Source organism: Phocoena sinus, chromosome 3 (assembly GCF_008692025.1).
Source record: "Phocoena sinus isolate mPhoSin1 chromosome 3, mPhoSin1.pri, whole genome shotgun sequence".
Classification (NCBI taxonomy): Eukaryota; Metazoa; Chordata; class Mammalia; order Artiodactyla; family Phocoenidae; genus Phocoena; species Phocoena sinus.
The window spans coordinates 18005979-18033610 of record NC_045765.1 but is presented as its reverse complement, the minus strand read 5'-3'; the positions used below and the strand labels follow the sequence as shown (position 1 = coordinate 18033610).

General features: G+C 44.5%; 1 protein-coding gene across 4 annotated transcripts in view; it reads left to right on the top strand.

Annotated features, from left to right (window-relative positions):
• The window catches only part of GFPT2 (glutamine-fructose-6-phosphate transaminase 2), a 45541-nt gene extending 18123 nt beyond the window's left edge, over positions 1 to 27418 (top strand). For 3 of the 4 annotated variants that reach the window (XM_032627118.1, XM_032627116.1, XM_032627115.1), the window contains 15 exons: positions 1416 to 1474; positions 2143 to 2277; positions 4566 to 4627; positions 6991 to 7070; positions 7508 to 7625; positions 13817 to 13980; positions 15414 to 15509; positions 15588 to 15685; positions 15972 to 16092; positions 18735 to 18892; positions 19043 to 19157; positions 21842 to 21969; positions 23971 to 24138; positions 25160 to 25321; positions 26548 to 27418. In XM_032627118.1, coding sequence (XP_032483009.1) covers positions 1416 to 1474; positions 2143 to 2277; positions 4566 to 4627; positions 6991 to 7070; positions 7508 to 7625; positions 13817 to 13980; positions 15414 to 15509; positions 15588 to 15685; positions 15972 to 16092; positions 18735 to 18892; positions 19043 to 19157; positions 21842 to 21969; positions 23971 to 24138; positions 25160 to 25321; positions 26548 to 26592 — 1709 coding nt within the window. In that variant the 3' untranslated portion in view covers positions 26593 to 27418. Of the gene's footprint in view, positions 1 to 1415; positions 1475 to 2142; positions 2278 to 4565; positions 4628 to 6990; positions 7071 to 7507; positions 7626 to 13816; positions 13981 to 15413; positions 15510 to 15587; positions 15686 to 15971; positions 16093 to 18734; positions 19158 to 21841; positions 21970 to 23970; positions 24139 to 25159; positions 25322 to 26547 lie in introns of all 4 variants that reach the window. The other variant, XM_032627117.1, reaches the window with a different exon arrangement.
• The last annotated feature ends 214 nt before the right edge of the window (positions 27419 to 27632 follow it).

The following is a 27632-nucleotide window of genomic DNA, read 5'->3' as shown; positions in this document are numbered from 1 at the left end:
CACCTCCCTGGTCAGTGTCCTTTGCCCCTGTGGGCACTGCAGTGCCTGGAGGCAGCTCACCTTGCCCGATTTGGAAAGGAAAGCCTCCTGGAGAGAACAGGAGGGCCCCATGCACCTCTCTCATCAGAGCAGCCAGAGGTAGCACAGGGACCAGGCTATACATACACCTACATGGTCAGAGACTTGGGTAGTGAGGTTTCTTTGCTGGGGACCATTCCTTGCATCTGGTACATGCCCTGAGCCATGAGACGCCCCACTACAGGGTCAGGCACCCTACACTCAGGAGGGGGACAATAGACCCCACGGCGCTGAGGACCTAGGATATACATCCAGCCAAACCCCAAGCCAGATGCAGAGGCTGGTCCCTGGAGCAACAGTGTTGGCTGAGGTAACACACTGTACCGAGACCATGTGCCCTGAAATGTCGCCACCTCAACCTCAGCCTCCTGCCCACTGAGATGATAGGGTGAACCCCCGCTTCACTGCAGACAATGATTCTGTGTCCCCAAAGCAGCTAGGCTCCAAGGAGATTGCCCCCACACCCAAATTTGGAAATGCCTGCCATGACTCAGGATGAGTAATTGAAAATAAAACAACATGGGAAATAAGAAAAGATTTGTAAAATTTCTCTAACGACTTATCAGTGATATCTGAAGAGCATACTTTTTTTTTTGCGGCACGCGGGCCTCTCACAGTTGTAGCCCCTCCCGCTGCGGAGCACAGGCTCTGGACCCGCAGGCCCAGCAGCCATGGCCCACAGGCCCAGCTGCTCCGCGGCATGTGGGATCTTCCCGGACCGGGGCATGAACCCGCATCCCCTGCATCGGCAGGCAGACTCTCAACCACTGTGCCACCAGGGAAGCCCAGAGCATACTTTTAAGGAAGACTTATACCCAGCAACTACACTGCGTATGAAAATTACACAAAGAAGTTTTCACAAAGAAAATACAGATTCTAGGAAACAAATTAATGATGAGAAGTTAAGACAATAGGCTGAGATGAAAGAAAATGTGACAGGGTTAAGAAAACAATGTGAAGAAACAGTCACAATAGATATGAAAACAATGGAGAATGGGATGGTTGTGAAGACAGTTAATAGATAATGAAGGGTTAATGATCCCTTTTGACATAAATACCAAAGCCTATTTCATGCTACTGTAGGCCACAAGTCAGAGCTCAGTGCGTGGCCAGGTTGGTGGATGCTTTTTATCAAAAGAGAAATGTGTTATTTCCTTGGGTTTAAATTGCAGTCATGGCAGATGTCAGCTCTAATCCCTGTAAATGCAGTTTGCTTAACACAAGTGTCTGTATGAGCAGAGTTTGTAGGTTTCAAGCTGTCAAATTGTCTTTCTTCACATCTGACTTGAACTTCATTTCTTCATAGCATTTCTCTCTTGACTAAACTTTTCTTCCAGAATTCGTGGTCATCCATAATGGGATCATTACAAATTACAAAGACCTGAGGAAATTTCTGGTAAGATACTTCCCCTGGGTAACATCTAAGTCAAGTGGTACTGGTCTTTCCCAGAAACTTTCCAACCAGCTCATTTCCCTCCAGAAAAAAAGGCAGAAGCTGATTGAGGTCCACTCTTGGCCACGTCACCACATTAGACCCAAAGCTCATCCCCAGCTCAGGCTCCTCCCCAGATCTTGCTGGAGGAGAGAGCAGGGCATTCTCATTTACCTCAAAGGCCGTTGCAGAGTCAGAGCAGAATCAAAAGAACATGAACTTCTTTTTATTAAAGTATCTGCACTGAATAACATACCAACTCATACACCAAATGGAATGTGGGGTGGGAATGCAGGCGGCGAGAGTTTCAAGTATGAAGAGGTTGTGGTATTGGTTGGGAGGTGGGTGGATTTGACTCAATGTATTTGATCATTTTGATTGCTGTTATTTTGCAATGTCCAGATTAATGGCAAGGACAAGCTTCTGAGGCGGGATGATCTCAGGGAAGACTACAATGACTCAGCTGTGTTAGGCTGTGGGATTCAGGCAAACATTTCTCATCCCTTCCCCACTTTTCCTTGTTCTTGCCTTAAGTCACTCCAAGGACAAATCATAAGGGAGGAGAGGGAGCTGGCCAGGCCAGCATTGCACAACAATCATTATCTGACACTCTGTCCAACCAAATATTACAGGAAAGCAAAGGCTATGAGTTTGAGTCAGAAACAGATACAGAGACCATCGCCAAGCTGATTAAATATGTGTTCGACAACAGAGAAACTGAGGACATTACATTTTCAACACTGGTCGAGAGAGTCATTCAGCAGTTGGTGAGTTACAAGTCTCACTTATCTAAATCATCCCTTCATTCCTCCAGTTTTTACAAACATTTATTAGGCAAACTTGCACCAAGTACCTGAGGATTAAAGATGGCTCATCTACAGTGCCTGGCCTTAAAATGTTACATCCTTGTAGAATTGGGAGAAGTTCTGAGGTTTTGGTGGTAAACATCAAATAGAAACTGCTTTGCTTCGTTTTAACATCTCTGAAATGGTGATAGGCCTTCTGATCTGTGGCTTCTACCAATGGTGTGTTGCACAAGGGACCTTGATTGTGGCAGTTCATGTTGTCATCTTATCAGTTGACTTGTGTGCATTATTGACTTGTGTGCATACATACCCAAGATGAATTTAACTGATGTTGGAGACTTAGAATTGTAGTCTTTCCTCCTGTTTCAGTAAAGCTGTTATTCGTCATGTGGGAGAAATGCCCACAAGTCCTTACTGAGTGGAGTTAGAAGGAAGGAAGAGGCAATAAAGACAGCAGGTGTAGACTTTTGAGAAGTTTGGTTGTAGAAGATTAAGGGTGCAAAGAAATGGCCCAGTGAAGGGAGAGGGTTGCAATTCTGAGGCAGGATTGTATTTTTGTGGTAGGAGATATCAGATCATGTCTGTGTGCTGAAATGAATGATCCAGGTGGGAGAAAGAGATTGGTGATGTCCCGGAGGGCTGGACCCATGGAACAAGGTCCCTGCAAAGAGGCACATTGTGGAGGGATTGTCCAAGAGAGACAGCTCGTTGGAGGAAGAGGTAGAGCAGACCCAGGCCCGCCATGGGACGGTGGAGGGAGGAGGAGAGGGCTCCAGACTTACTAGAATCCATCCTTCTGAGCATCAAAGCTGTCCAATAGCTCCCCTGAGATGGAGACAGCTTGGAGACTGTTCAGGGCCGAGAATCTAGAACATCTGGGGTCAGAGGCTGCTTTGGGTACAACACTGTGGTTTAAAATATATGACCCTTTGGTGTTTTCAGTCTTTTTTTAAAAGTAAGTCAAACCCTTTGCCCTATGACTCCCATTTTGGGGGACCTTAATTTAGAGGACATATTTATAAATAAAAGCCTGTCCCATAACTAATGTACAGTATAGTTTTGCAGCATAGTACTTTCTCTTTTCCATTTGTAATTTTAAATTTTGGAAATGTCTCTCAGTGATGGCACTTTTAAACTTCAGTGATTTATCTGAAGCAACACAGGGCTCTTTTTGGCAGAGAACGGGAAGAGTTTTTCTATTTAGTCCTACTTCATTGCTGACAAAACCAGCAGGGTGAATGTCAGGCTCCTCAGGTTCTGTCTAAAGCCCCTTCATTTTGGGCAGTTTGAAAGGCCTTTAGGGACCTGGAGATGCTGGCCCTGGGGTCTCTCTGGTTGTGTTACTGAGTTGGCAAACTGGCCATAACATGAGGCCATGAAGTCTGCCAAGTTTTCCAAACCTTGTAAATCCAGATTTATAGCTGGCTGTACATAAAGTCAAGTAGGGTCATGATTAGTACAGGATGGTCAGAATGTAGGAGAGAATTTTGCATTGAACTTTTAAATAGGAAGAGCATTTGGAGTCTTGAGTTAGGAGAACTATATTCTAACTCTGGTTTGCACAAACCAACAAGCTGAGGCACAGAGCACAAATGGCAGTCGTTGCCATAGAAATAATTGTAACAACTCATACTTCTGGTGTGTCTCTATATGTCAGGCACTGTTCTAAGCATTTAAAATGCATTAGCTCACAGAAGCCATACAAGGTAGGACTATTCTCATTTCCATTCACCATGAGACACAAAGAAGGCTGCAGTGATTGCCCAGTTAAGGGGTGGAGCCATGATTTGAACCCAGACACTAACGTGTGTTGAGCTAAACTTAGGTCATGGATTAGCCCCTTTAATCCTCACAATTACTCCCTGAGTAGGTACCATCCCTGAGGCCCAGGGCAGGACCCCTGACTATGGTTCTCATTTCCTGAGGTTCTAACTGCAGCAGTCCACCCAGGTCACAACAGAGCTGGGAACTGTTCCTTGTGGGCCTGGACAGGGAGATTTATATTGCTTACAATGAAATCCACAAGTTCTGGTCTTTGATACTTGATTGTGGTACCACCTGTTTCACTTTCCCCTCCTGACATCACTCTGCGCAAGCTGTCCTACATTCAGCACCCTGAGTGAGTGACCCCAGGACTGCCCGCAGTGAAGAGGCTCCCGAGGAGAGCTGTCTGGGGTAGTGGACTGAGCTGCAGCAACCTAGCTTAGCCAGAGTAAGTTGTTCCTCACTCTCCTTTCCCGTCTTTTCAGGAAGGCGCATTTGCTTTGGTTTTCAAGAGCATCCACTACCCCGGAGAAGCCGTGGCCACAAGGTGAGGCAGAACTCATTGACATTTCCAGTAACAAATAAATAAAATAAAATCACTTAGCTTGAGGCACAAGGGCCTCTGGCAAAATAGAAGGTGCTCACTCTATCTAAGGGACAACTGTGGCTTAGCCACAGAGAATGTACCCCACCATCTCTGTGGCTGGAGCTTCTGATTTTTTTAAAGAGAAACTAGAAAGTTGGATTTTTATTTGAAATCTCTAGACTTTTTTTTAGAAATTGACAACACATTCAAACTAAAAATAAAGTTGTATAGCAAGGGCAGGTCCAGGTTTCAGGTCAACTTCAGAGATTCCCTTTAGAAAAAGCATGCAAAATTATGAACATGAAATTAGGAACAAAAATGAATGTTGATTTGAATCCAGTAAAGAAGACGGCTTGAAGGCCAAGAGCTCAAGCTTCATCACCTTCATGCCAGGTGTGATCCAGGAATCAGCTGAGAGGGCCTGAGTCAGCCCACATGTCCTTCTGTTAGAGCCCTGTGACCCCCAGCAATGTGTGGATTCACACAAGTGGGCATGTGAGTGCCATCCTATAATTTTATATTCAGATGGGTGGATTATCCACCCATCCGTCCATCTGTCCATCCACTCATTTGTCTATCTACCCATTTATCTGTCCATCTATCTATCCATCTGTCTATCCATCCATCAATCAATCTGACCATCTATCTACCCATCTATCTATCCATCCACCCAACTAATATTTGTTGAGTATTTACTGTGTACTGAGCCCTGGGGACCTAGTGACATCCAACCTGGTCCTACCCTTAAGGTAGCAGTCCCCAACATTTTTGGCACCAGGGACCAGTTTCATGGAAGACAGTTTTTTCACGGACCAGTGGCAGGGGGGATGGTTTCGGGATGATTCAAGCACATTACATTTATTGTGCATTTTATTTCTATTATTATTACATTGTAATATATAATGAAATAATTATACAACTCACCATAATGCAGAATCAGTGGGAGCCCTGAGCTTGTTTTCGCTTGCCAGTCACCAATAAGGTTTTTTTGTTTTGTTTTGTTTTTTTAAATTTATTTGTTTATTTATGGCTGTGTTGGGTCTTCGTTTCTGTGTGACCAATAGGATTTTGATATGAGTCTGTAGCAGTTGATTTATTACAGTCTCTGTGCAGTCAAACCTCTCTGCTAATGATGATCTGTATTTGCAGCCACTCGCCAGTGCTAGCCTCACTGCCTCAGCTCCACCTCAGATCATCAGGCATTAGATTCTCATAAGGAGCGGGCAACCTAGATCCCTCACATGCGCAGTTCATAGTAGGGTTTGTGCTCCTATGAGAATCTAATGCCACTGCTGATCTGACAGGAGGCAGAGCTCAGGCAGTAATGCGAGCGATGGGGAGTGGCTGTAAATATAGATGAAGCTTCGCTCACTTGCCCGCCCACCACTCGCCTCCTGCTGTGTGGCCTGGTTCCTAACAGGCCACCGATCAATACTGTGGCCCGGGGGTTGGGGACCCCTGCCTTAAGGACTGGACAGTTGTGCAGGAGGACAGAGCAGGGCAGAAGATGGTGATGCTCTGTGATGGGGGTTGGGAGGCAGTGCACGCGGGGCCTGAGGGGAAGCAGGTGTCGGCCTGGGGAAGGCAGGCAGAGAAACCAGCGTGAGCAAAGACAAGGAGCCCAGAGTGATTGTGGCGCTTTAGGGATCTGCAGTTAGGCCAGGATGGTGATGGGGAGGGGCACTGGTGGGACTTGAGGCTCTTCTAGTCTCAGTGTGTGCTTACTGACACCTTTTGTGTGCCAGGCATGGGTGACAAGAGCGAACAAGATTGTAGGGACACTGCCCTATGAAACTCGAGAGCTGGTGGGGAGTGGGGAGGTGGGCAGAGGCCCAGCTCTGCAGGATCTAGGTTGCCCTGTGGTTGCAGGCTTCATTGTGAAGGCACTGGGGAGCCATTGAGAATGCACCTGTGGACCAGACTGTCATAGTATCTAGGCAGGAAATTATGTGAATATATTACGATTTTATTTTTTTCTGGGACAGGAACTAATTTACCATTTGGAATTTAAGTCTTTCAAATCAGTGAATTATAAAATGCCAGTTGGTCCCTATCAAATTTTGAAACTCCTTTTAAAATTTATTACCACGTTATTACTAGTTTGCAGAAGAAGATAGCGTGAAGAAGCAGCAAAGCTTTACTTTTCTAAAATGTCTATAATTAGTGGCTCTATAAATTCTGGGACAAACTTTGGGATGTCTTGGGAGCACTTTGCACTGGGGAGAGGGCTAGATGCGGGGACCTGTCTTCAGTGCTCAGAGGACATCCAGCCAGGCCCAGGGTGTCAAGGCAATGGGTAACTCGATTCCCTCTTGTCCCTACAGGAGAGGCAGCCCCCTGCTCATTGGAGTGAGGAGCAAATATAAACTCTCCACAGAACAGATCCCCGTCTTATACAGGACACGTAAGTTTCTTGAGAAGGACTTGAACAGCACAGCACTGTTCTGGTGCCAGCAGCTCCCCTCAGAGGCAGGATGCCTTCCTTCACTCTGCTAGGGCCAGGTCCAAAAGGTTTTCATGCAACTGGGACTTGGCTCCATTTTTTCAAAAGCTTTTTCTTGTGGATATTTTCAAGCACATACCCAAGTTGAGGGAGCTGCTGCTGTGGTTCTGTTATATAAAGGCACCTGTGCCCTGATTGGAGTGTTGATTTGGTTTGTTTTGTTAATAGCCAATTCAGTGCTCTTACTATTTGGGGATCTTTTACACAATTTGGCTGATGCAGCCAAAGCTAAAAATTGCACATTTCTCCCACACATATTCAAAGGGGAAATTGGCTTCTTCGTGTTGTTCCAAGAAAATAGTCTAATGGGATTTGTGATCCTTTCCTTCATTTGCTAGGCAATATTGAGAATGTGAAGAATATCTGTAAAACAAGGATGAAGAGGCTGGACAGCTCGACCTGCCTTCATGCTGTAGGCGATAAAGCAGTGGAATTCTTCTTTGCTTCTGATGCAAGGTAGCTACACCTTGTTTCCTGTCTTTCCTAGGATTATGTAATCAAGAATGACTGGCTAAACACCCCCATTTCTTACTTACTCCCCCGTTTGAGCTGTTTTCTCAAGGGTCAGCAAGGCGAAGCGGTGATGGTAGATTTCAGCTCTCGGTGGCCCTCCTGAGGGAATCCTTGCCCACTGAGCACTTTTTACATGGCTGTCATCAGCAGCCCCGGTGGCCAAAGGCAAGGTCTACTGATCTACACAATGTTTTGGGCCTGTACAGAATAAATGAATTAGTTGCCAACATTTTAAAACTGGGAAATTTCCCATAAAAATCTGAATTTCTAGCTTTTCTAAAAAACCAGGAGATCTGAGCACACCAGACTGCTCCCCCCAACCCTCTTTGGGGCCATTCAAAGTCTGCTCCCTTTAGATGGGGCAAGTGTCTCCAGACCTTTGGTCCTTCCTGAACCTTGCCTGCCTTTGCCAGAGTCTGACCATTCATAAAAGACAGAGCCAAGACTGAGGGTTTTGGTCCAAAGTCCATGTTCTCATCAATACACCAAACAGTAATTCTGCAATTTGAGAAAGTAGGCTTCATGCCCATTTTAGTACAAAAAATGTATACACACACATACACTTAGAAAAGACCAAAACACTTTCCTGCTAGTTGAAATAGAAAACCACCATAAACACCACCATTACTACCTCCTTTATCCAAACCTTTATTATGCCTCTTTCCCACCAGCCTCTGGTAAGGCCTTGCTGTGAAGCAGGGAGGACACCAGGTGAGGTCTCCTGGGACACGTGAAGTAACAGGAACCTACAGCCCAGGCTGCAAGGCCTGTTTCAGCCCACAGCCAGCATTGTACTTAATGCTGATATGAAAGGTCAGCATTTCCCAAACCTGTGTTCCTTAGGGCACCATTTCAATGAGAAGCTAATATTATTTCAATGATTCTAAGACATGCAATTATTCTATAGATTTTAGCATCTGTAAGTGGCATCTGGGAATTATAATTTGCTACAGTTTTTATATACTTCTTAGAAGTATATAAAATAATCATGATCTTAAGATCAATGTTACCACTCTATGACATAAATCACAGCAAGATCCTTTTTGACCCACCTCCTAGAGAAATGGAAATAAAAACAAAAATAAACAAATGGGACCTAATGAAACTTCAAAGCTTTTGCACAGCAAAGGAAACCATAAACAAGACGAAAAGACAACCCTCAGAATGGGAGAAAATATTTGCAAATGAAGCAACTGACAAAGGATTAATCTCCAAAATTTACAAGCAGCTCATGCAGCTCAATAACAAAAAAACAAACAACCCAATCCAAAAATGGGCAGAAGACCTAAACAGACATTTCTCCAAAGAAGATATACAGATTGCCAACAAACACATGAAAGAATGCTCAACATCATTAATCATTAGAGAAATGCAAATCAAAACAACAATGAGATATCATCTCACACCAGTCAGAATGGCCATCATCAAAAAATCTAGAAACAATAAATGCTGGAGAGGGTGTGATGAAAAGGGAACACTCTTGCACTGTTGGTGGGAATGTAAATTGATACAGCCACTATGGAGAACAGTATGGAGGTTCCTTAAAAAACTAAAAATAGAATTACCATATGACCCAGCAATCCCACTACTGGGCATATACCCTGAGAAAACCATAATTCAAAAAGAGTTATGTACCAAAATGTTCATTGCAGCTCTATTTACAATAGCCAGGACATGGAAGCAACCTAAGTGTCCATCAACAGATGAATGGATAAAGAAGATGTGGCACGTATATACAATGGAATATTACTCAGCCATAAAAAGAAACGCAACTGAGTTATTTGTAGTGAGGTGGATGGACCTAGAGTCTGTCATACAGAGTGAAGTAAGTCAGAAAGAGAAAAACAAATACCATATGCTAACACATATATATGGAATCTAAGAAAAAAAAAGGTCATGAAGAACCTAGGGGTAAGATGGGAATAAAGACACAGACCTACTAGAGAATGGACTTGAGGATATGGGGAGGGGGAAGGGTGAGCTGTGACAAAGTGAGAGAGTGGCATGGACATATATACACTACCAAATGTAAAATATATAGCTAGTGGGAAGCAGCCGCATAGCACAGGGAGATCAGCTCAGTGGTTTGTGACCACCTAGAAGGGTGTGATAGGGAGGGTGGGAGGGAGGGAGACGCAAGAAGGAAAAGATATGGGAACATATGTATATGTATAACTGATTCACTTTGTTATAAAGCAGAAACTGACACACCATTATAAAGCAATTATACTCCAATAAAGATGTTAAAAAAAAAATTTAGAGGAGAAGTCACAGAGAAACTTGTCTTTGACCTGAACTTGAGTTTCCATTAAGATTGCAATGCAGGGATATTACAGATGAAGGTAATCACATAAACTTACTATACTGAAATTTGCAGAGGTTATGAGTGTTGTTCAAGATCCCAAAGCAAGTGCATTGTGGAGTCAGAATTTTAAGTGAGGCCTAATGAACTAAAAACAAACAAAAACAAGCCCTTTCTGTGATACCATGTTGCCTTTGAAGTAGTTTTTTTGGTGGGCTGGTAGAAACTGGTTCCAGTGTTTCTTGCAGGAATGACTAGTTCTGTCCCCCCGTGGCCCCCCACCCCCGAGTTGATCCTCAAAGTTTCCTTTAGAATGGACTTGGTAGAATGCAGACATACAAGTATTCATGATGCCTGTGTCCAATCATTTCTCCTGCCATAGCCTACTTCACTTCTAGGATTATATGAATTGAATTATGCTTTTCCCTCCTCCAAGAATTCCTTTCTCCCTATGGGGCATCTGGGAAACCCACTTCATTTTTCAAAACTCAGTTTACATGTTATGTCTTTTGTGCAGACTTCTTTTTAGTGTTGTGATCACACGCTCCTTTCTGCTACCCTTGCACTTCTGCATGCCTGATTGTTGCACTCGCTACACTGTATTGTAATTGTATTTTTTACATATCTCTGTCTTCTCCTGGGCAACATTCCTTGGGGCCAGGGACTACCTTTTTTCATCTATTGATGTTGCCTTAGCATGTTAACTTGTTGTGAAGTAGTTAGTTATAAAAATGAGATTTGATTAAATTGAAAAATTGTTATGTAAAAAAAAAAAATCAATGTTACCTTATATTCAATGAAGTATGGTAGATGTTTCTCAAAAAAAAAAAGACAAATGCTTGAAAGGAGATTAAAGAATTATTTGTAGGCAATACAATTATATACTTTAAAAATCCAGGGCTTCCCTGGTGGCGCTGTGGTTGAGAGTCCGCCTGCCGATGCAGGGGACACAGGTTCGTGCCCCTGTCCGCGAAGATCCCACATGCTCGGAGTGGCTGGGCCCGTGAGCCATGGCCACTGAGCCTGCACGTCCAGAGCCTGTGCTCCGCAATGGGAGAGGCCGCAGCAGTGAGAGGCCTGCGTACCGCAAAAAAAAAAAAAAAACAAAAACAAAGCTAAGCATTCTTTGGGCTTCCCTGGTGGTGCAGTGGTTGAGAGTCCGCCTGCCGATGCAGGGGACATGGGTTCGTGCCCCGGTCCGGGAAGATCCCACATGCCGTGGAGCAGCTGGGCCCGTGAGCCATGGCCGCTGAGCCTGCGCGTCTGGAGCCTGTGCTCCGCAACGGGAGAGGCCACAACAGTGAGAGGCCCGCGTACCGCAAAAAAAAAAAAAAAAAATCCACCTGAAAGGCTGTTAGAAGTAATACTCGTGGCTGGTCAGAGTATAAAGGTGTAGAAATTCGACATTCCAGCAGTAGTCACTTTGCTGTCAGCTCAGTGAGGTGGGTGGTAGGGGACCATATCTACCCTGTTCCCCCTCATGTCTCCACAAGTGACTGGCACAGTAGGCTCTCAGCAAACTTTTGTTGAACTAAAAAAGTAATCTATTTACCACAGCTGAAAAAAAAGTTTTAATCCCTTAAAATAAATTTAAATAAAAATAGTCCAAGAACCTGTTTGGAGAAGACTACGGAAGTTTACCATGAGAAATAAGAAGAGATTTGAATAAAGGGAAAGATTCCACATTCCTTGGTAGGAAGCCTTAATATTATTCTGAAAACATTAATTGGTTTAAAGTTAATTTAATAATTAAAAATTATTTTTAAAGATATTGACTCTTCTTAATCTGTAAATTCGATGCTGTAATTAAAATCCTTGACATTATTTTGTTTGTTTAGGTTTTTGGAACTTAATAAAGTGATTCTATAATGTATTGTGTGTAGATGAAAAAGCATATATTGAAAAATAAGAGTGACCAAGGTGACCCTTTCAGGTACGAAGGCACATAGAGCTCTCGTGACAACAGTGGCCAGCATTGCTGTGCACTTATGGCTGGACACTGTGCTGAGGGCTTCACCAAGACTGTCCCATTTAATAATCACAACAAACCTCTGGTGAAGGCACAGGGGTCATCTCCCAGTTTAAAGCAGAAGAACCCGAGATGGGCTCAGAGGGGTCATGTCTGTGTTGCCCAAGGGCACAGGCTGGTAAGAGACAGGGATGAGGATTCCACCTCAGGTCTAATTCCTGGGCCAGTAATTTTGATGACTGCCATCCATTTTGTAAATTAAAACAGTAATTATATTCAAACATGCAGATGTACACACACATGTGAATACAAACACACGTATTAAGCACTGTCTGAAGGACAATACAATGTAAGTAGCATTTATCTACTGGAGATTAAATCGGGCCGTTTTTACTTCTTCCTCTTGTTGCCTGTGTTTTCGCTTTTTATTCAAAGAATGTATATTGTTTAAAATATTTTTTCCAGTGCAGTGACTTTCCATCCTTCTTTGTCTTTCTTCCCTAGGATCTGGAGACACCTCTCTTAGAACCATAGAACTTGATTATTTCTCTTTTTAACTTTGCATCAGGAGTTTTAAATGCTCCTTTTTCTGCACAGGGTACATGTTGGTGTAGCACTTGGTAGAATGAGGGTTTTTTTCTCCCATGGTCCTTCAGGTACCACCTTCATGGTTTTTACCATATCTATGTACCACCTGTACTATTGATTACCTAACTTTCTTTTTCATTTACCAACTTTTCTAACAATTTTATTTATTTATTTATTAACAATTTTATTTTTAAAATAAACTTTCTGTTTCCATCTCAAGGGAAAAATTGTTATTTCCACACAGAGAAAGTTACTATAAAAATAAACACAATGACTGCACATTTCATTAGTGGATAGATCTTATAGTTTGCTTTTAAGTCCCCCCGCTTTTTCTTGCTTTGTGTGTGTGTGTGTGTGTGTGTGTGTGTAAGAAAAGGAGTCATCTGTCCTAATGAGTTTCCCACTATATGGATTTTGTTGAGTGCCTCCTCCATGTTCTTCTGTTCGCCATATTTCCTGCAAACAGACGTTTATAGGTGTCTAGAAGCTTGATCTTCAGGTTTGCTTTTTTTTTTTTTTTTTTGGCAAGACTATTTAATAGGTAGTGTGTCCTTCCATCAGGAGGCACTATGTCTCATTGTCTTTTTGTAGTACTGTTAAAATTGATCAGGGGGTTCAAAGATCAGGAGCCTTATCCATCCATTATAAAGCTGCTCTTAGCTTCTCATTTCTTCATTTCAGTAGCCACTGATGGACCTTGATTAGGGCTATTAATTATTAGGAATTCATAAGTTGATTATTATAATTCTATCATTCCTTCTTTATTAGCTATATTTCTCCTATAAAGAGAAACTTGCCTTCGTAAACTGGTTATTCTGAAAGGTCATTGGAAAGGCAAGATAAATGTTTCATTCTTTCCCTTTATGATTCAGAATGTGTTGGTTCCTGAGCATTCTCCAAAGGTGACATTGTTTGGATCCTGATTCGAGGAAAGCAATTATAAAAGGACATCTATGAGATTACTGGGGAAAATTGAACATACTGGATACTTGATGATATGAAGGAAAAACTATTGCCCTTAGATGTGATAATGGTATTATAGTAGGGTGAAAAATAATCCTTGTCTTTTAGAGCTATAAGCTAAAATGTTTACACATGATTTGATGTCTGGACTGGCTTCAAAATAATTCTGGGTGGAGGGGAGGGGCGGGAGGTATGAATCAATGTTTATATGCCATATCCTAAAATGCTATTCAGTGTCACTGATATGGACCCACATCTTGTAACTGTCAAGGACAGGCCCCATCTCTGACACCCATATTTTCCTTGCTCCAGCGCTATCATAGAACACACCAACCGGGTCATCTTCCTTGAGGATGATGACATTGCTGCAGTGGCTGATGGGAAACTCTCTATTCACCGGGTCAAGCGTTCGGCTAGTGATGACCCATCTCGAGCCATACAGACCTTGCAGATGGAATTGCAGCAAATCATGAAAGGCAGGTGTCCTCTGAGGGTCCCTGTGCAGCAGCCTCATGGGGCAGGTGCTCTGTGGGGGAGCTCCTGAGACTCTTTGCCCTGTTATGGGTGGGTACTACAGCCTTCCTGCCTGCTGTGAGCACCGGATTGGGGCTGCAGGTGGTCTGTGGTTCATACGTCTCAGGGGATGTGGGGCGCCTGGCCTGGCTACTCCAAAGGGGCTTCTGACCATGCCCTGGCACCAGGTCTCCCTGCTTGAACTGACCCCAGTCCATCAACTACCTCCCTTTACAGATTCTCTGGGATACATTCCTACACCTCAGGCATCATTTCTTCTCTGGATGAGAGGCCTGCAGTAACGGGGGACTGTGGACTACTTCTTGCGAGGGGAGCCTATCTTCCTGCACCCACACTTGTCTCCCTACACCCTCCTCTCCACAGGGCAGCCTGGGTAAACGTTTAAGAACGTGAATCATACCCTCCTATCATGCTGTGTAAAGCCCTCCAATAGCTTCCCACTGTTCTCAGCATAAAACCCACACTCCCTGCCACAGCCCACAGCCATCCACACGCAGCCTGGCCCCACCTTGCACAACCCTTCTCCACCGTGCCCCTCCCTGCCCACCCTGGCTGCCTCACTGTTACTCAGACAGGCGGAGTGCTTGCCCCCCGGGGGTCATCGCACTCACTCAGCTTCGCACAGGACCAGCTCCTTTTGATCATCTCCCCTGAAACGTCACCCCCTCAGAGAGCCCTTCCCTGATCCATATCTGCAATGGCCCGACCCCTCCTCACTTGCTCTGTTTGCTTCGTGGCACTCTTTCTACAAGTTCTCTGCTGAGGGCAGCAGACAGGGACACTGTGATGCTTGGCATCATGCGTGTGTGTATCCCAGAGGACACTCCCGCCCTGTCTGTGGACACCTGTCGACAGGCATCAGGCACAGCACCTGTCGGGGGTCTTAGATGTCATCCGGTTTCATTCACATCAGAGCCCTAGAAATATGTGGCTAAAAAGATTTTTTGTTTTTTGTTTTATAACAGTGTATAGGAGGGAATTTGGTTTAAAAAAAATTGCCTATTTCCTTAGGCTCGCTTAATTTGTACTTCCCTAAGTAGGTGGGTGTTAGGAAGTAAAGCATTTTACTTTCCTCTGGCCTTGTTAAGAGGAGCGTGGCCCAGGAAGGCCAGCCATGCATTTGTTACTTACATCCCTCCCTCCCTCAAGTTGCAGGGTCTGATACGCACATTGAAGATAATAATCATACCTTATCTGGCTTGTCACCATGAGTATCAGGTGGGACAATACCTGGAGACACCTTTTGTAATCTGCAGTAGCCTTTACATGTATCACTGTGACTAACTGCATAACAACTGTTCTTCTTGATTAAAAGCTAAGCAGTGAAAGTGTAACGACATTAAAATTGACATCCTGTTGATGTTTGTTTGACCAGGTAACTTCAGTGCATTTATGCAGAAGGAGATATTTGAACAGCCAGAATCAGTTTTCAATACCATGAGAGGTCGGGTGAATTTTGAGACCAACACAGGTAATCCCTCGTCCGAGCCCTGGGCCAATGCACAATCCCTGTGTCATGTCAGCATTAACACACGCATGTGTCCTGCAGTGCTTCTGGGCGGCTTGAAGGACCACTTGAAGGAGATCAGACGATGTCGCCGGCTCATTGTGATTGGCTGTGGAACTAGCTACCATGCTGCTGTGGCCGTAAGTGCAACATGCTGGGCCCTTGATAGTGCCTGGGAGGCAGTGTTGGCTAGGACAATATGAGTCTTAAATGCTGTCATGCATTTGGCCTTCCAAATTTGGTGCCATGAGCCAGTATGAGAACTGGCATGGAGCCCTTTCTCCAGCAGTTTGGCCTGTGAATGCCTGAAGTTCCCTGCTCACCTGGACGCAGAGGTGCCATTTCATCAACTGTCCTAGAAGCCCAGCCACCTTTGTCCCTGTAGTGTTCATAACTGACTTTAGTCCCCATTCTTGTTGGCTTCAGACACGGCAAGTTTTGGAGGAACTGACCGAGCTCCCGGTGATGGTTGAACTTGCTAGTGATTTTCTGGACAGGAACACACCTGTGTTCAGGGATGACGTTTGCTTTTTCATAAGCCAGTCAGGTAAGGGTTACAGGTTTTCACTAGTTCATCTCAGGGCTCAGGAATCAGTGACACACCATGCAGCTCCCTCCCTCCTTCATCCCATGAAGCTCTTTGCACATAGACCATGTGCCACACTCTCTCATGCCCAGGGTCATTCAACCCTCAGAGCCATCAGCTACTGTCCCATTTTATGGGGAGGGCCATGCAGCCAGGTTCTCCCTCCTCCTGCTGTTCCAAGTCCAGGACTTAAGGGACCACTCAGCGAGATACTCAGAAATGTGTGCTGGGTTTAAATTAGAGCAAAGTTTAATTCTGCTAGTTGAGAGTCACTTCAAGAACTGTGTGGGCACCATACAGTGCTCACACAACCCAACAGTGGGAGGCATGGAGAGACACTACTCAGGTGTAGAGAGCCCAGGCTGCCCTCAGCTCAGGAAACCCTGCCTGGGTGGCATTCTAACACTAGGCTTGGGTGTTTGCTCCAGCTCAAGGCAGGACGGAGGGTCAGGGAGATGATCCATGGCCATATGCTTGGAGTCCCCATGAGCTCTAGGAGGATTTTTATAACACTGAATTATGGAAAATCCCAAACTTTTATAAAAGAGAGACTTGCATAAAGAAGCACCTAGGCTCAGCAGTTACGTTATGGAATAACTCACCCATCTTGTGTCATCATATCTACTTTAACCCCTCCCCTTCACTGGGTTATTTTAAAGTCAGTCTCAGACATCATGTTATTTCATCCATAAATATTGCAGAACGTATCTCTAAATGATAAAAGAAAAAATATAACACCAATGTCATTATCGCAATTGAAGCATTAACAGCAATACCCTAATATCTTTTTATACTGCTTTCATTATGAATTTTCAATACCATTTCCATTTCAGTAACAAGCTAAGAAAAACTAACACAGACACACCCACCATCTAGCTGACCACCTCGTACCCAGGTGCTGCCCTCTGACTTCAGTTGCCACTGTTACCTTTGGGTTTACAATCCCATCAGAGCCTAAAAATGTTTCATGAATTGGTGGAAGCCACTAACCAAAGAACAGAAGTGGTTTTAATATGAAAATAATGCAGTGGCACCTCCTGAGTGACTTCATAGAAGGGGTTTAAAGTTTCACTTTGTTCACCCCTTTACATTAAATTTTTTTAACTGTATCAAAAATGGGGACGTTGCCGATGAAGATAGAGCACCCCATGAAGATAGAGCTCCCTTGCTCCCATAGGCACTAAGGGAAGGCCTTGTAGCACCCCAGTGCACTAAACGCAAGTCTGAGCAGAAACAGGAGAGGAGAATTGGGCCATAGTAGCACCAGCCTGCACTGCAGAGAAGTTAGGACAGCACAGCCAAGAGTGGTGGCTCTGTGAACATTGAATGTTTGGTTTTATGTTCTGGATCATATTTAATTTAGCTTGAGTTCTTTAGGACTTACAAACATAGGAAGTTTGTGCTGGTTTGTGCATGAACCTATTTAAACTTTTTTATAAAAATAATTTGAGTACACACTAGGACAAGAAATGTTTTCCTTTAAAACAAGATCTGTTTGAGAAACACCATTTAGGGGCATTCTTGCTTTTTAACTTAAATCTCAGCCCATTCTGAATAAGGCAGTTTAGAGTCCGAGAAAGGGCACTGGGAGCCAGGCCCACACTATCACCCACAGCTACTTGGCCTTGAGTGAGTGAGGCATTGATTTGCTCCATCTCTGAGTACCTCATCCTCAAGGGAAAATGGGGATGATGCCCCCTACAGAGTTGTCATGAGAGTTCAGTGAGACAGTGGATGAGCAAGCACTCGCCACATAAATAGTAGCAAAATCGTGAATCTGAGAATCAACCAGGGCACAAGGCCAGGCTGTAGTGTGTTGAATAGGAAATGGGAAGTGAGAAAGTGGAGGAGTATTTATAAACCACTCTGTCTTAATATTCAAGAGAAATTAGATTAGAGAAGAGCTGGGACAAGAGAATCTTGAGCCATTTTTAGAAAAAATAATCTCACATATTTTTCATGAAAACATCAATTGTAGAACTTAAATGTTCTATTCAACACTTAATCACGAACAAACTTTTAATAAGTTCCTTCCAAATTAGTTCCACTTACTAATCAGCTTTCATCTTCTAGTTACATAAATGATCACAATGAACCACATTAATTGCATTACTAAACACCCAAGTGATCGAGTGACTCCCATATGTCTGTGCTGTCAGAGTCCCCACATGGAGGCCCCATCCAGTTGAACAGTTTACCAACTTTCATGAGAAAGGTCTTAACATCCCCTAGAATGTGCACTTCACACTGAGTGGTAAAATGAGAAGTGATAAATTAATTTCAACCTTCAAATTCAAATCCCTATGAATGTTTTATTTTCCTATTTACTTTTAAACCTAAAGAACTCTCCTTTTTCAAGATTTAAGTGCTAACTGTGTTTTTGGTATTCATAGCCCTTGAATAAAGAGCATCTTACATTAAAAAAAAAAAAAAGAATCAACCAGAAAAATTGTTGAGCATGCATTTTCCTTTCTGAGCACACACCAACTGTGTCTGGACATCAATTTCTGCCTAAAGGCCAGAAGTAAATGAGTTGGGGGCTGGGGGTTAAGGCTGGCAGAGCCCACATACCTGTGAGCTGAAAAGAAGGACCTGTGTGGCAGGTGAGACCGCAGACACCCTCCTGGCACTGCGCTACTGTAAGGACCGCCGGGCCCTGACCGTGGGTGTCACCAACACTGTGGGCAGCTCCATCTCCCGAGAGACTGACTGTGGAGTCCACATCAATGCAGGACCGGAGATCGGCGTGGCCAGCACCAAGGTAGAAGGAGCCATGTGGGCACCCGCAGGAGGGCCTCTGCTGGGTGGGTGGACAGGGGGCCAAGAGGGGAGCCCAGGAATCTGTCTCGTCTTGAGTGGTCACCACATGTACATCACCCCGGCTCTGCTAGCACCACTGTTTTGTCCTCAGGCTTACACCAGTCAGTTCATCTCCCTGGTGATGTTTGGTTTGATGATGTCCGAAGACCGCATTTCACTACAAAACAGAAGGCGAGAGATCATCCATGGCCTGAGATCTTTACCTGGTATGTTCCAGAGCTAAACTGCTCATTATCAAATCCTGTGGACTCTTCCTGGCTGCTCTCTTACTTGACTCTCGCCCATAAACAATGCTGTTAATCATTCCCTTCTCCTCAAAACTTTTACTTACCACTGAATCCCTGAAGCAGCCCCCACAGGGCCAAGATTAAAGTCCACACTTGTGACGAGGCCACGGAGCCCTGCACTCTGGGCCCCTGTGCCTCTGACCTCATCGAGCTCCCTCCCCCTCACTGAGCTGCCTCACTGACCTTCTGATCCTCAGCAATGCCAAGCTCTTTCCACCACAGGGCTTTTGCACTGGCTCTTTCCTCTACCAAAACCCTCTTCCTCCAGCTCTTCATATGACTGACGCCTCCCATCACCCAAGTCTCAGCTCAGATGTCACCTCCGGGACCCTCCCTGGCCACCCTAATAGGGGCACTAATCCCCTGCCCAGCTCTCTAAAAAACATTAGCCCATTTCTTTTCTTTATAGCACATACCATGATCTGAAATTACCTGTCCTCCTGTGAATTGGCTTGTCTTCCCCAACCGTGTCTGCTCAGTGAGCACACAACCGTGTCTGTCAGAGTCACTGCTGGATGCCAGGTGTCCAGCCAGGGCAGACATTCAGTAGTTGCTCAGGAAATACATAAGAAGGAGTGAATGGCCTCACACCTCTTCCTGGCCCAAACTGCTCCTTCACAGTCTCACCAGACTTTATTCTGGAACCAAGGGCAAACCCCAGAGAAGGCAGTAAGGGAAAGCCACCATGTAACCATACAAGCTCTAGGGGTCTGAATCTGACCAAGACAACATGCTGAAAATTTATTGACAAGAAAAACTTTCTTAACTTTAAGCCAGATAATAATCCTGCAAAAATAGGACTCTATTCTGCTAGGCAGTTACCAAGATGTAAACCCAAAGGTCCTGGGGTCCCTTTCAGTCAAAACTATTTTCTTAGTAATATGTTATTTATAGTTAATAAGATGCTTTTGCCTTTCTCTCTGTGTGAACATCTGCAAAGGCAATGGTGGCCGCCGCTGGCACTTTAGCACATTTCAAGGCAGAGGCACCACACTGTTCCCATGACAGAAATGCACATAGCTTCACTTAGGAATGTCTTTGATGATACGGTAAAATGCATTAGTCTTATTAAACTGCAACACTTTTTAATATTCTATGTGACAAATGGAAGGTATGCAGCACCCTGAGGTTGTTCCAGAGAAAAACGCCCTATGATTGATTAGCAAGCTGAGTTGGTACTTGGCAGACATTTTCTCAAAAGTGAACCAAGTTATCCTGACACTTTGAGAAAAACAACTGATAACAGTTTTGGGGTTTTTTTTTTTGTTTTTTTTTTTCGTTGCGGAGCACAGGCTCCGGACGCGCAGGCTCAGCGGCCATGGTTCACGGGCCCAGCTGCTCCGCGGCATGTGGGATCTTCCCAGACCGGGGCACAAACCTGTGTCCCCTGCATCGGCAGGCGGACTCTCAACCACTGCGCCACCAGGGAAGCCCCTGATAACAGTTTTTGTTGCTAATGATAACCTTCGAGCTTTCAACCGAAACATGATCTGGAATACTTGTAGCTGTCAGCTCGAGTTTGACCTCCTCCCAATACTCAGAAACATCTCTAATGAGATCACAGTGATTTTAACAAATATGATTTTTTAAAAAAAATTTTATAATGAAATGTGTCCATTTTTAGAAGATTTGCGTAACTCAGTGAACCAATATTTTGCAAATGGCCAATGCAGTGTTATAAAATTATGCACATGTAAAAGACCCATTTAGGTAAGTGCAAGATAGACAAATATATTTTAATGTAACAAGGTAGGAAAAGTTTGTTGATATGATCTCAGATTCCACATTTGCACCTACCCTTTTAAGAAATTGTCACTTCTTAAGTTTGGTGTGCTATCAAAGAACATTCACAATTATTTGAAAAAGTTGTTTAAATATGCCTTCTTTCTCCAACTACAAATCTCTGTGAGGCCAGATTTTCTTCCTGTACTTCAACCAAAAAACATATCACAACAGATTGAAAGTCAGGCATTAAAGATTTGCAAAAATGTAAAATAGTGCCACTCTTCTCACTGATTTTTTTCATTTCATGGGTTTATTGTTATTTTTAAATGAATGAATAAGTATCTTTAATTTTCTCAGCTTCTATTCTGGTAAATATTGATAGCTATAACCCACAAAATAAAGTCTTTTAGAAATTCACAGTAAATGTTAAGAGCATAAGGGAGTCCTGAGACCAAAAAATTTGAGAAGTGCTGGTCCAACCTACACTGGCTTTGTTTCCAGACATGGCATGTGGCCCAGATGAGGGGCATTAATATGGAGTGTCAGCTGTGTGGCTGGTCAGCTGGGGATTTAGCCTCTCTGAACCTCTGTTGCCTTGCCTGTAAAATGGAGCTAGAAATAACACTTCCCTACTTACTTATGTGCTCAGGAAAGTATAAACACAAATACGAATCACCATCACAATAAAATCCTGGCCGATAACACAAGCTATTTCGCATAATCTGCATTTAAAGTCCTTTGAAACTAATACAAGGAAGGCAAGTGTGTAAGTGATGTGAGTTCTAAAACCTTGTCTTATACACCATGACTTTTCTTTGTGAATCTTGTTTTATAATTGGTGTGACTGGCTCTCCCCCTCTGCTATGTGCTTCACTTAGAGCTGATCAAGGAAGTGTTGTCACTGGATGAGAAGATCCACGACCTGGCCCTGGAGCTCTACACACAGAGGTCGCTCCTGGTCATGGGGCGGGGCTATAACTATGCCACGTGCCTGGAAGGAGCCTTGGTGAGCCCCCTCTGACCAACCCCCACCTCCACTGGCCCCTGCATGATGGCAGGCATGGGAGACACCCCAAGAAACCAGCAGGAAGGAGGGCAGGGCATTGTGCTAGGGGAGGGGAGGGTTTCGCTCACTGACCAGGTATTCTAGCTCTGGCCACACGGAGATGAGGGCTCCTGATCTCCTGAAGACAAAGGGGCAGGGCAACCTTATGAGAGCCCCTGAGGTGTCAACCTGCACCAGGCTCCATCTGGAATAGCTCATTCTTACCTCATGAGTATCTTCTGAGAGGCTGGCAGTTATTGTTTACATTTTACCCAGGAGGAAACTGAGCCTCCAAAAAATTCATCTTGCTCAAAATTACATAGTGGAAGTGATCAGCCTAAGATTCGAAATCAGGTCCATTTGGACTTTGCTTTTTTCCACTGCCACAAGCAGTCTGCATGGGAGGATTTGGGCAGACCAGAGTTGCAGGGTTGGGTCTCTGTAAAGTGTCCCTGTTACTTCTCAAACTTCCAAGGGGAGCTGGGATCCTTCAGGAATGAGCATTGAAATTCCTGTATTTTTTATCAGTGATTGGCTGTTTTGCCCACTGCAGCTATAAAGATCCATACCAGCTTGAGAGAAAGCCGTTGGAGTAGGAGTAAGATGCCAGGACCACAGGGCTACTGAGAGGGTGGGAAGTGATGTCCAGGGACCCGAGCCTAGTGCTTGCCCTTTACTCACTATCCACCTGCTGTTTATGGATCAACAAGCAAGGTAAATGGGAGACTGTCACAGGAGACACCCCGAGAAACCAGCAGGAAGGAGGGCAGGGCATTGTGCTAGGGGAGGGGAGGGCGAGGCAGCATTTGGTACCCACACATGGGTATCATCTATAACTCAGCTTGGCTGCCCTTCTTTCCCCATGGGAACAAGTGGCTGCTCCCCACCACCACCCCCATTTGGAAGAACGATGCCAGTTGTGGGAAACATTCACAGTATTACAGGAAGTGGGGAGTGGGTGTGGGGTACAAGCCATGAATTGCCTGACTGCAGTGAGATTCAACTCCCACATCCTTCCAGTGGATATTCTGACCCCTGTCAAAGGAAGTGAGGGGCCAGGCACACTGCTTCTCAGGGGTAATAGAGGCAATGCCTTGGTGGGGCACACTTTCGGCGCCCCAGCCCCGTGCCTCTGCCATCTGGTGTGGGGTGCTCAGCTGCAGCTCCTGAGTGTGCTGGTGAAAGATGAATATTCAGCTGTGTCTCCAAGTTAGTCTTGGGGGAAAGAAAGAAGCTTTTACGCTGCTGCTGGCACAAGTCAGTGGCCCCTCTGTGGTGACTTGGGTACCAGAACTTCAGCCATCTGCGGCATCCAGGATGGAGCCACACTCCTGACAATGTTTCCCTGACCCAAATAAATAGTTCTAGGGAGTTGAGAAATGTTTTCTTCAACACTCTCACCAGTTCAATGACATGGGTTTAATGGTAACTGAAAAAAAATGTGTCTCTCTAAACATAGGGGGAAAACTCCATTAACACCCCAGTGTGTGTGTGATTTTGCTTGATAGTTAAGTTGGAGCAACCCTTTGGAAGTTATTAATGATCTAGAATTGGGGGAGTGATTAATCAGATAATTGAATGAAGGTGTAGAATAAAATGCCATCATTACAAATTATAACTGTTAGGGAGGCCCATGGGGCTGGCTACAGAGGGGAAGGGGGAAAGCTAGATTGACACTGACTTGTCCATCCAAGGCGGGTGACTGTGTCCCAGAGCTGGTCTGGGTTCACAGGCTGTGTGCTGGGCTTTGTGCATGCTCTGGACAGCAGCCAGCCCTCTCCCCTGGCCCTGGCCTTTTCGGCTGCCCTCAGTGCTGTTGACCGCTCCATGTGTCCATCTGCCTCTTGGCCCTCAGCTCCCTGCTTCCTGGAATCGTTCCTTCCCGGCTCCCCTTTCTCCCCTCTGGCTGATCTGCTCCCTGTCTTCCCAGTGTGACACTGATCCCACCTCGTGTTTCCCCAGAAAATTAAAGAGATAACCTACATGCACTCAGAAGGCATCCTAGCTGGGGAGCTGAAGCACGGACCCCTGGCACTGATTGACAAGCAGATGCCCGTCATCATGGTCATCATGAAGGATCCTTGCTTTGCCAAATGCCAGAATGCCCTGCAGCAGGTCACAGCCCGCCAGGTGAGGGCTCTCTGCCACACATGCCTCCTGTTCTCTTCCACACATGCCCACCTCACCCACCGTCTGCCGGCACCAGCTATGGGTGTTCCTGCTGGGGAGTAGGCGTGAGCACACACTCTCTCCTGGGGCCCCTCATGCGTGGTGCACATTCAGAAAGGGACTGGCCAGCCTGCGGCCATGCCCACAGAAGCTCTTAGGTGAGGCCCAGTGATCCAGATTGCCCAGAGGGGTCCTGGATCCCAGGCGTGGAGACCAGAGGAGGTCTGGTGGAGAGCCCTGGGGATAGTTCTGATATTGGCCACCCAGAGTTAGTCAGATTTCACAGGTGAAGGGCACTGTCCTCCACAAGACTGCCCTCACTTTAGCCACTAGCTACAATCTTTGGGCTTCCTAGGCCACCCACACTTCTGACCAACTGGATCCAAATTCAGGAGTTCCCACCACCCCCTCAGTTTCAATAATTCGCTAGAACTTGTAGAACACAGGCTGCTCTCTCTGCCCCGAACATTCTTCCCACACTTCTTCGGGGAGTTGGCCTCTCATCATTCAGGTCTCAATACAAATGTCTCCTTTTTAGAGAGCTCCTCGGACCTCACCACTGTCTCCCAATCATGTTACGGGGTTTTACCGCCCAGGTGGCTTTTATCTGAAATTCATTGTTATTTATCGGTTTGCTTATTTACATTTTTGTTTTCTTACCACTTGACTATGAGCCCCCGGAGTAAGGGGTAAGAGCTCCTGCTCTTTGCAAAGCACATTGGAGCCACTCAACAAATGGGTGCTTGCATGAACGTAGCAGAAGGTGACCCCCTACCAGTGAAGCATACGAACCTCACCAAAAAAGCCTCCAAACTCTTTGTCCTTTACACAAATCGGATACATCACCTCATCCATAACTCCAGCAAAAGCAAAAGATCACTGTTATGATTGCAATATGTTTATCTCAGAAACTCTGCTGTGTGTGAGGGATTGCTTCTTTCAGAGATGATCTGCATCTTGTGATCACATTTCTCTGTCTTAGGGTCGCCCAATCATACTGTGCTCCAAGGACGACACTGAAAGTTCCAAGTTTGCATATAAAACCATCGAGCTGCCCCACACCGTGGACTGCCTCCAGGGCATCCTGAGTGTGATTCCACTACAGCTCCTCTCCTTCCACCTGGCTGTACTCCGAGGATATAACGTACGTCTAAAAATTGCACATCACCCAGCAAAGGGGAGAGACATAACCCAGAGTTCCATTTGGTTCTTAAATACTTATTTGGCATAAAAATTCATAAGAGAAATATTTACATTTAAAACAACTGTTTTTAAAGTAACTTATACCCCCTGAAAACAAGATGGGAACTGCAAGATGTATGAAGGCCATATTAAACCATAAGCTTCTCACCCAGAGGCAATGTTAATTAGCAAATTTAATATTTTATTCCAGTCTTTTCCTTGTGCCTGTGCATTTTTAAAGATTTTTTTGAGATAATATCAAGGATGAACTTTTATAACTTTCTTTTTAACATATTACAAATATTTTCTCACATCTTGAACTTGTAAGCAACATTTGATCATTGCACAGTATTTCACTGCAGTCTTACAACACAGATTTTAACAATTACTTAACCGGTCTTCTATTATTTAAACTGTTTCTAATTTTTTGGAATATCTGTATAAATAACAATTGCAGTGAATTATCTTTGTATATACATCTTCCTCCCACATTAGAAGATTTATCCTCAGTCTAGCAAATCATTCAACATTTTGGAACTCCTATATTGTCGATTTCTGTTCCAGAAAAGAACCAGTTTATGATCTCACCAGAAAGTGTGTGTGCAAAGAAATAGTTTTATTACAATTTTGAGAAGCTTTAAAAAATATATATCAATACCAAAAACAATATAACAAACATCCGATGGTATATGTACCATCCAGCATTGACATTTGCCAACATTTTGTCATTTTTGTTTCTTCTCTTTTTTAATGTTATTGTAAATGAAATAAGACCCTGTAGATAAAGTTGAAGGCTACTTTATCAACCATCCTCAGTCACATTTCCTTCCCAGTCCCCACCCTTAACCAATAATTTAGTGCATCTACTTCCAAGAAAAGTGAATTTTTAACAGTACAAATTGAGCTAGCTGTTTTTAACAGCATGAATCATATCCTTTTAATAGTGTTAACACTGCGTGACACAGGTGCCCCATAAATATTTATTGCATAAACTAAACATTGTACAGTTCAGTGAAGTTTCTGGAATAAGGAACTGCTTCCAAGATGCAGGTCTCAAGGAGCTCATGGTTGGAGGTGCCCAGGAACACCTGTCTCCTTGTCGTCAAGTACTCTTGAAAGTAGGCTTTATAAACACAGTGTGTTGCTGAGACTTGTGGGATCCTGAGCAGCTACTTTCTGTCATTTTAGGTTGACTTCCCCAGAAACCTGGCCAAGTCTGTAACCGTGGAATGAGAACAAGAGTGTGAGAAGACCATCACCACCTTTAATCTGATTCAAGACCTGTCCCAGTGACACCAAGTGGGAAGAAAAGCTGGCATTCTGCGTGTTCTGAGTAGATTCCAGTAGAGCTTGACAGCTTTGACGTGCCTTGTACCCAAGTGCTTTGCTTACAGCAGATAGTGTTTCTCTGTGTCCTGAAGTTGCCAGAGGAGAAGGGAATCATTGTTTACACATGGGATCTGAGTGGACTTTTCCAATACCGTGCAATAGAGATACAGCTCTCTTCAGAGTAACTGTGAACCTTTTTTAACCAACACTAGTTAAAGACAAAATATTTATAATGACAATTGTATAGCTTTTAAGTTATTTTTCTAGTATGTGGCTTTCTGTAGCCAAGGTAACGCCCAGACCATACCCTCAGGCTACCCAGTGCATCCAGTGTCCTGGCAGGGAGCATTCATCTCAGATTTGAGCACCAGGCATTGCCCCTCTGGACTCCTTTCTCCTTTCCCATCCTCTCTTGGCTACTCCTGAGTCCTGTCCCCTGACTTCAGGGAAGCCCCCTCCCACCATCTTCCTATGCCTCTTATAAGTCCTGTCAAATCTCAACTCCCTTCATCAGTGTCTTCTCATCTAAATCTCTCCGACAACTTCTCTCTGATCATGGTTCTTTTTAAGATCAGGCAGTATTTTGGTCCCTGCTCCTGCCCATAGTAAAACAGCCTGAAAAATCCCATGCAAGAGAGTAGTTTCAAGAGGGCTAACTTGCCCTCTATTTAAAAGCATGCACAATCAAAGTACTATGCAATTTTAAGACAATAAATACAGTACAATTTTTTTGTCTTGTGTGTGTGGATTTTTGTTAATCTCATTTTTTTCGCATGCTTTTGAGGGCTCCTCAAAACAAACTCAGCAGTGTCTCGTGGGGGCAGCCCTGTTTGTTGGTAGCCACACCCGTGACCTATGTGCTTCTAGGATGAAAATGAGGACTATTTTAACAGAATGGAACAAAATGCAGGAGATTTGGGACTCTGGAATGAGAATCCACTGAA